Raw genomic sequence first — 9,093 nt, forward strand, 5'->3', positions numbered from 1 at the left:
TAAAGAAAAGAAAAAAAAAAAAAAAAAAAAAAAAAAAAAGGTACCAATGCGGTAGGGAGAAAGATAGAGAGAAATTATGTGCAAATAAGAAAATATTACAACAAATTTGAAGTTTCCATTTAAATATGCATTCCATTATCAGTGAAAATCCTCTGTTTCTACTATTTACATGGAAGGAGGAAGAATGGCATGTCTCTCTCCTTCGGCTTTTTATAAGGAAGCCATGGCTTGTCTATTAGCATCCAAACCATCACCATTAACCCCCTCCAACCAACCAACCAACCAACCAACCCCCCACCCCCACCCACCCCAAAAAAAAAAAAAAAAACTCACACACACACACACACACACCAGGGCTTAGAGTTCCTTGACACAGGGCTGTAGCCTGTAGGCCGGATCCCGTGCCATGCTACCATCACCATTTTAAAAACACAAAACCCCTCCCTCTACTCTTTTCCAGCCCAAAATAAAAGAGGAGCAGATTAAATACGCTGTCTGAAAGTAAGATTCAGACGACCAGGGCGAAAATTAGTTTCTTGGAGCAGAGATGGTGGGGCAGTACCTGGCAGAATTGCAGAGACACCATGGAAAATATGTCTTGATTTACCTCCGAATATTAGAACATCTCCAGATTCTAATTTGATCTTATCAGCCTTTTCAGCATCTGCCTGATCACCATATAAAAATTCTGCAGAGTCACCAATGGAGAAAGACACAATAGGTATTCCTTTCCCAAGACTCTCTCGACTCTCATCCTTGTCCTGAAACAAGCAGATAAATGTATAAATCAAGGCCATGAGATCCTAGAGACTATAGAATTGTATATTTGTAAAAACAAAAAAGCCAGGTTAATTGCCAGATAGGCAACTGGGGCAACTTACTCTTCACCTTAATCATAAGGCAGAAGCCAACTCTAATGTTGTTTTCTATTGGCATTTTAGTAAATATTATGGTGTTAGTTGCTTAACTTATTAAGCTGACAGACACTTTGGCCCTGTAGTATAGAGGCTATAGAGCATAAAACAAGTCGGCAAACACCAGTTTTCTAATTTCATTCTAGCTTTTGGGACATTAGGTTAGAGACTATGAGTAAAGAAGCTAGAGTTTTTTTTTATCAAACTTACAAAGATGGTCTTTATTTAGTGATACAATACCCATTAACTTCAATTTTGGAGATCATTTGCTTGTTTCTAAGACTTAACAAGATTCCATTCGACAGCCAACAAACAAGCAAACAAACCAAAAAAGGTTACAGCAACAGTAAGACAATTTCTAATGTTATAGAATAGATGAGCTGTCCAAATGTTTCTCCAACATGAAAGTGTTGGTTGTCACACTGAAAGCTAAAGCATGTAATTTCAATACAAGAAAATCAGATAAAACTTAAGAATTTCGAACCTGATGTAAACCGAGCCGTCCAGTTTGTGAATAATAATTTACAAGGCAGATATCTGGCTTAACTGGGGGAAGAATGTCTTCTACATTATTTGACTGTTTAGCTATAAGAGAGTGAGAGTCCTTGATGGCTCTATCAACTAACAGTAGAAATTCCTGTGGAAGTGACGGCGGTTTTGCTTGATCAATTGGTCGATTTTTTACATATTTGCTGGCCTCAGGATCCCAAAACTGACCAAAACACATCATCCTCAGATGCAACTTCCCTCCCTCACGAAAACGAGGCTCATAGAAACCTGCAGGGCCCAGTCCATGGTCACGACATTTCTTTAAAATGTTTGCCTACACAATACAGGATTTGCCCATGTCAATACATTTGATTTTTGTATTAAGTTAAAGTTTAAAAATAATGCGGAGCAAATTCTGCATCAGAAGTTCCTCTCCTCCCCCTCCGTAAGAAAAGAATATTGAGTAGTGTGTTTGTAACACAACAAAAATAAGTAATTTCACCACATTGTAAATTGGAAGAGTAACAATTTATTATGTTTGATGACCAGGAAGAGTGACAATTTAATTAAAGCCAATGGTACAATACTACGCTACTGATCATCCAAATGGTTCTGATCTTATAGGCCACCTTTAGGCTTGTCACATAAACATGATTTCATATTCTTATAAATAATCAGGTTAGCAGCATTAGGTGGCAATGTGGCATGATAAATTTACACTTACAATGAGGAACAGAATTTCCAAATTTCAAAATACGGAGTGTTTCATCTCATCTAATGTGACAATAAAAACAAAGGAAGCTAAAAAAAAATGGCACCTGTTCGGAGGTTGAAAAGTAGCCCTTGAGTAGAACCATTCCAGATCTCAAAATAATTCCTTGAGGCCCACCAACAGAGTGTTTCATCTCATTTCGCTTTTCTCTATTCTTTGCTAACAAGGATGGTTTCAGTATGATCATGGAACCTGATTTTGGAGGGCATATATCAAAAACTCTAATTGGAGTAGCACAGTCAGAGCTTTCATTATTTTCATGGCCAAATTCATTCTCGGTACTTTTAAGAGGTTCAGCCCCAGAACAATGGTTAACTTCCACATCTGATTCCAGTGAAAGGCGAGACATATCGGCAAGATTGTCAACATTTTCCATGAATGAGCGATCAAGGTTTCTTGGAACTTTTGCATCAACAGAGCAACGCCCTAGATGTTCATCGTGGCTAGAATCAGCAGTATTGCTGGCCCTGGAGGAGGTCATCCATTGCTTTTGTCTACCACCACGAATATAACTCCCCCCTACAGACGAAGAACTTCCCTGTTGCTGGCCTTGGTGGCCTGCAGGAGTCATGTTATCATTATCTGGTGAGACAACACTGTCCAAACTATGACCTTTTACTTGCCATGAGCCATGTGGTTTTCTATCTAAAGAACCTCCACCTCTGAGCATAGAACTGCCATGTTTCTGGCCCTGGCGGTCTGGAGTCACATTCTCATATTTTTGTGAGACAACACCATCTGAGTTATGCCCTTTTACTTGCCATGAGCTATGTGGTTTTCTATCCAGAGAACCTGACATGTGCGTATTAGAAGGCGCATCAGCTTGAACCTAAGAAACGGTAAGTACAAAACAGTATCAATATTGCTCCTTAGTTGATCTTAAGCAAACCCCCAAAAGAGAAAACAAAACCAGTGCCAAAAAAAAAAAAAAAAAAAAACAACCAAATTAGTAATGCAGTATACAAAAATCAATCTTATGCTTGTTTTAGGCACAGCAAAAACTTCACAAAAACAAAACTAGTAAAACAAATTCATCAACCGTCATCATGCTCCCGGTTATAGATAACTTAATCAGAAATCAGTTACAACTATACCTACCGACATTACATAAGTCATACAGTATCAACATACTATCGTTGGCTCGTTGCTATGAAGGAAGAAATTTACTTCTTCCATTCAAATCAATTGCAAGATCTGCAACATTACCCACCCCTTTCATGTGTATTTAGGAATAGAGGAAGCACCATAATTTCGGCCACGAAATCAATATTGTGGATGATAAAAGCCAAATACTCTTTCCCCTAGACCATACTTCAAAGACCTTATAAATCAAATACTACGAAATTCATTTGAGCAAGCTCCATCAGTCCACAACATAAGCATAGTTCACCAACAGTATACAAACAAGGAAAATCCACTACTTTAGGTCAAGAATCTGTCTTTTAAACACTATCAAACAAGACCTAGATAATTAATAATATTGACAAAATTTTTAGGGAAAAACCCATCAATTTAAGCATTTAAAATTACATTTTCCATGAAAAAAAGAGAGTAATTAATCGATTTACACTGACTGTCCTACTATAATTATTAAAGAAGAATCACAAGTTCAAATTTGGCAAAATATAACAGCATGCGACGAATATAATTTCCAAAGGACCCAAACAAAAAGAAATAAAAAGAACCCTAAAACAAATCAATTTAAAAAATTAAGGAAAACCCTAAACAGTGAGAGAAAAAAGGAGAAAGCTTTACAGGGGTATGAAAATCAGGAGAAGAATCGGCAGTAACTTTCCGCCATGAATGGCGACCTCTACCTCTTGAAGATGATGAATAACCACCACTTCGATTCATTGCAGAGAAACAGAAGAGAGAGAAAGCGGGAAGTTATGGAATTTTGGCGGGTGAGTTGAGAGTGCAGTGAAATTATGGAAAGTATTTGAAGAAGAACAAGTAAGGAAATTGAGGGGGTTAATGTTAATTAATCTGAATTTGTTTGTTGGGGGGGAGGTTAATGGTCTGAATTTGACTCTGATGATCCACTAGGTTTCCAAATTCCAATGTTCCTTTATGCTTTCTTCGTAATTCACACTTTTTAAAAGGAGAAGAAAATATGGTCACTGGTCCGTACTTCGTAAAGTATCAATTATTGATCAAGTTCTTGTTTACTCCAACTTATTTTTACTTATTTTAGAAAGAATAAGTTCATATTAGATCAGATCAGATCAGAAAAAAAAAAAAGTTTGGATCATTTTCATCGTTTTTTGTGCAATTTTTAATCGCTAATGAAAAAATATCTTTAATTTCGTAATGAAAAAATTATGAAAATTATATATATTAATAAAATACACATTATTACGAATCTAACAAGATCTCACTTGATATATTTTTTCCTTACAGATTATCGTACACTTAAGGTCAAAGTTTGATCAAATCAGACAATAAGGTCAGATCAGATCAGCCCAAATCAGATAAGTTCAGATAAGCAAAAATAAGGTGAACTAAACAGGACCTAACTCAGCGGTCCCATTTTTAGGAATCTTCTCAAACCGATGCCTAACATAACTTTGACAAAGTTTTAGGAGGTCTTTTTAACTTACTAAGGTCCTGTTTTTTTTAACATATGAGCGGAGCAAAGCAGTGTCAGTAGAGCATAATAGCTTATTTATACTCAATAGTACAGGGCTCACTAGAGTAAAGTAGAGCAGAGCTGGGCTCAGCAGAGCAAAGCAGATTTCAGCAGAGCAGAGCAGACCACAACAGCTCAAAAGAATAGATCCTAATAGTGTCACGTGTCTTGATTCGTTAGACATATTTTTTTTAAGAAAAAAAATTAATCCTCCACCACTCCAAACACCCACCCCCTTCTTTTAAACCATCTTCCTTTTGCCTTAAAACAATACGGAATAATCTAATCTAATATAATATTTATAAATAAAGTAGGCATTTTTGGAGAACATTCGGAGCGTTACGTAAGAAATATACTTAATATATGGATGGTTTTGATTATTTTAAGAGATGATGAAAAAATTCCAATGCATAGATTTGATTTTATATCGCAACAATTTTTCATTTATTGGTAAATATATTGATTTATTTTATATAAATGTAAAGATTTAATTTATATCAATTTCAGTTTGGCTAACATTTCATTATATCGAAATAAAAGATATGGTAAAATAATGAATAATGATTTAGGATTTAAATTATTAAAAATTTATCATTTCACATTAAAGATTTTATATAACGGAAAAAAATATCATATTTACAATTTATTTATATTTAATAAATTCATTATAAATTATAGTAAAAAAAAATATTAAACTTTTGTAATTTTATCTGAAATTATTAAATACAATAAATCAAATAACTAAAAATATTAGATGAAAAAACCGTGCATCGTACGGACTTCCATCTAATATTAAGTAAAACGGACAACTAAAAATTCATGTGACAATTTGATACTCCCAATTGAGTGAGACAACAACGACTAGAATGGGCCGTATCCAAATGGCCTATGTGCAAACACACATGTGCAACCCTTCTTAAAAAAATTGAACCCATTTTGTGGAAAAAAAAAAAAAAAAGTTTGACCATTAAGTGAAAAAAAAATCTTATATGTGGTTGGCCACATCATATAGCCAACCACCATGAGGGTTACTCCGTTATTGTTATAGGGGTTACGTGATCAGTGTTATAGGGGTTACTCGATTAGTTTTATATGAGTTACTCAGTCAATATTTTAGGGGTTACTTTGTTCTTTTACAAGCGGTCACATGGTGTGGCTAACCACACACAAGACGCACTGAAAAAAAAAAAAAAACGAACTTATTTGCAGATTTAGGTTAATTTGGTTTTGCACAAATTTTTATATGTGGTTGGCCACACCGTGTGGCAGGGGTTACTCGTTTGGTCAAGGGTTACCTGTAGGGTTTATTTATTCAGGGGTTACTCGTTTAGTCAGAGGTTACTTATTTAGCGTTATACATTTGGTCAGGGGCAAATTATATAGGGGGTTCTTATTCAAAGGTTACTCGGTCAATCAAGGTCACACAGAAAATGCGCTAACCAATTGAGTAAGTAACCCTTACAAGTAACCCCTAAATAAATAATCCCTACCACACGATGTGGTTAGCCATACAGAAAAGTTGTTGTTTGATTTTGTCACACTAGAATGTATCCGTGTGAATGCACGGGATATATATTTACAAAATTTGAGGATTTGAGAGGTAGAGCATTGTCATTAGACGTGATTGTAGAACCAATATGTAGATTCTCGTCTGCGTATTCAATCTAGGGCTTGTTTTATTCAGCTTAATTCCAGTTCAGTTCAATTAATTTCAATTCCTAATTTCCTTCTCTCATAAACAATTAATTTCAGCTCTATTAAGTTATTTTCACTAAATCGGAACAGGTCCTTAGTTCACGGTCAAAATGGAGTTATACCTTTATAAAGAGGAACCCCTTTTTCATAAAATATTCCATTAACGACTCCACTAAATCACTATAGATGGGTACATTTAAAGCGACTCCCAATTTTTTCCTATTTCTTTGTCTCATTTGCAATCCAATTAACAATAATCGCTTATTTGTACGTGTGTCTGTGTGTGATTATATATTTCGAGCTCTACAAAAATGGGCAAGTTTTGATCTGATGATGTTTCTAGCAGGACAAAGAGATTCAAACACAAGAATAATACGTGACACTATTACACACGGGTTATTCTATAGCGGTCATTTGAAATATGATTATCATATTATTTTAATAATAAACAATATGATCGGTTCATTTTTCCGCATTATACAATGAACATAATTAATCTCCTAATATCAAATATAATTTTGAAAATTTTAATCCAACATATAATTATTTTTCGAGAAATCGTAACATAATAAAAAAAAAATTACATAAATGAAGCGAAAAATTTGATAAATAAAAAATATTGATCATACTATTTTATACCAAAAATAAAATATACTTCGTATAAATTTATTATTTGGACAAAAATATGTCAATTATGAACCATATAATCATGAAAATATTATAATAGTCATATTTCAAATGACTACTATAGAATTTTCAATTACACCTCATGATATTGAAATGAATGAAAGAAGAGGACAATTACATAAATTTCAGTAATAAATTGAAATTCAAAAGAAAATTTTAATATGATTCGGTAGCATGATGATAGACGGAATTGCAGAGTGCAGAGTGTTAGATTGTTTGTGTTTAAGTTATCCGCCGAACGGTTGGTGTGCTCCAACAGCACACCTCTTTGTTCTGAGCTCCTTTTGGGCGTGGGCGCTGCAATGTTCTGAAAATGAGCTTCTACCATTCAGGCATTTATTGTATCTATCTGAGTCAATAAATACTTGTTGGTCGCAAATCCCACCAATAGCACGACCATCCTCTTTCGAGCAAGGTTTTGGAAACAACTATCAATTTAAGTCCCCGTTTTGAAAACAACTACCTTTTAATTTTTTTTTTTTTAAAACAACTACCACAAAAATATTAAAAGTTATAGTAGCACTACCACATGTGAAATTCCGGCAAGAATCTCCGGCAACTGGGTCCCACATTCTACAATTCCCTCCATTTTTTTCTCTCTCCTCTGTATATAACTGCTTTTGTTCGAGCTTTAATTGAACAAAAATTCCCAAAAAATTTCTCAAATTTTCTCCCTTTTTTCACAAATTGAGCAAGAGGAATAATTTCTTGAACGCTACCTCAGGTAATTTGAGAATCTTATATGCTAATTTGGATTCGAAATTGGGGAAATTGGGAAAAATTGGGGAAATTAGGGTTTCGCTAAATTAGCAATTTTTGGGTAGATTGAATTGATTTATTGACATTAGGGTTTATTAATTGGTTGTTGTACATGTTTTTGCAGGATTTTGCGAATTGAATCATGTCCAATTCATCCTATGAATTAGCTTGACCTATTCCTGGCAAGTGCTACTGTGGAATCCCCCCCAAAGTCGAGACTTCGTGGACTAGCACCAATCCTGGAAGAAAGTTTGTTGCCTGTAAATTTTATGATGCTTATACTGGTAGGCGTGGATGCAAGTTTTTTGAAAGGATTGATGTAGAGATTGTGGAATGGAAAAAGGTGATTACCAACCAGCTTGTGTTGGAGAAGAAGCTGATGAAGGCAGAAATTGCTAATTTGAAGCAAGAGGTTTGTTTGCTATAAGATCAAAAAGCAAGATCGGTTGAGAAAAATGAAAAATTCAGCAAGAAATTGAAAGGTTCATCTTTGGAGTTGAAGAACTCAAGTTCCCCTGCCAAATCAGGCTGCTGGACAGTGGGTTTCTATGTTATATTTGGGATGACAATTATGTACCTAGCATTTGTTTTTATGTTTTGCGTTGTGGTACTTAGTTAATGCACAATCAGTAAATGCCACTAATTTTGTTATAAGTACTGTGGAAGTGGCATACTTCAAATGTATGTGCATGTTTGATTGTAATCGATGATGAATATGAAATGAAAATGCAATTTTCTATTTTGCAAATAAAAGTTGAATCATATAACACAAATCTGAGAATTGTTTTAGGCCAATGACCACAAAAGCTCATAATTTTTTTAGGTAAAATGAGAGCACACATAATTACATCATTGTTTGCAAAATAAGCAAAAACTTTCTCTGTGCTATCACTGTTCTATAAAACTACAGAACTTAATACTAACAAACACCAACTAACTAAACTAAGCCTAAACTATCAAGGCTTCCAAGCTGCTTGCTTTTTCTTTATTGTTGACTTCACAGGTAGCTTTGATTTGGGTGGCTGTTTTGGAGGCTGCTTTGGTTTGGTAGCTTGTTTAGCCTTTCCTGTTGCTGAAGCCTGGGTGGAAGGTTGTGCTTGATGAATGACATTGGAAGACCCCGCCTGACTACATTGGGGATCCATGGT

The 9,093-nt window shown here is 34.8% G+C and overlaps 1 protein-coding gene across 2 annotated transcripts; it reads right to left on the reverse strand.

The window, feature by feature from the left end:
* Positions 1 to 93: 93 nt before the first annotated feature.
* On the reverse strand, positions 94 to 4,268 carry LOC110688052. 2 transcript variants are annotated; one of them, XM_021864728.1, is made up of 4 exons: positions 3,993 to 4,268; positions 2,222 to 3,004; positions 1,399 to 1,737; positions 94 to 761 (listed from the first exon to the last, which is right to left on the reverse strand). In XM_021864728.1, exons 2-4 carry the CDS (start codon positions 2,972 to 2,974, stop codon positions 483 to 485), a joined length of 1,371 nt encoding a protein of 456 aa, XP_021720420.1. In that variant the 5' UTR covers positions 2,975 to 3,004; positions 3,993 to 4,268; the 3' UTR covers positions 94 to 482. The 2 variants fall into 2 exon arrangements, with proteins under 2 accessions (XP_021720420.1, XP_021720419.1); XM_021864727.1 differs by having other exon boundaries at positions 3,931 to 4,268.
* Positions 4,269 to 9,093: the final 4,825 nt, after the last annotated feature.

This window comes from Chenopodium quinoa, unplaced genomic scaffold (genome assembly GCF_001683475.1).
Source record: "Chenopodium quinoa cultivar QQ74 unplaced genomic scaffold, ASM168347v1, whole genome shotgun sequence".
Lineage (NCBI taxonomy): Eukaryota > Viridiplantae > Streptophyta > Magnoliopsida > Caryophyllales > Amaranthaceae > Chenopodium > Chenopodium quinoa.

Coding starts and splice junctions, on each gene's coding strand:
- LOC110688052 (XM_021864727.1), bottom strand. CDS start 4,029: ATGAATCGAAGTGGTGGTTATTCATCATCTTCAAGAGGTAGAGGTCGC. Junction 3,005..3,930: donor CTCCTGATTTTCATACCCCT/GTAAAGCTTTCT, acceptor ACCGTTTCTTAG/GTTCAAGCTGATGCGCCTTC. Junction 762..1,398: donor GACGGCTCGGTTTACATCAG/GTTCGAAATTCT, acceptor TGCTTGTTTCAG/GACAAGGATGAGAGTCGAGA.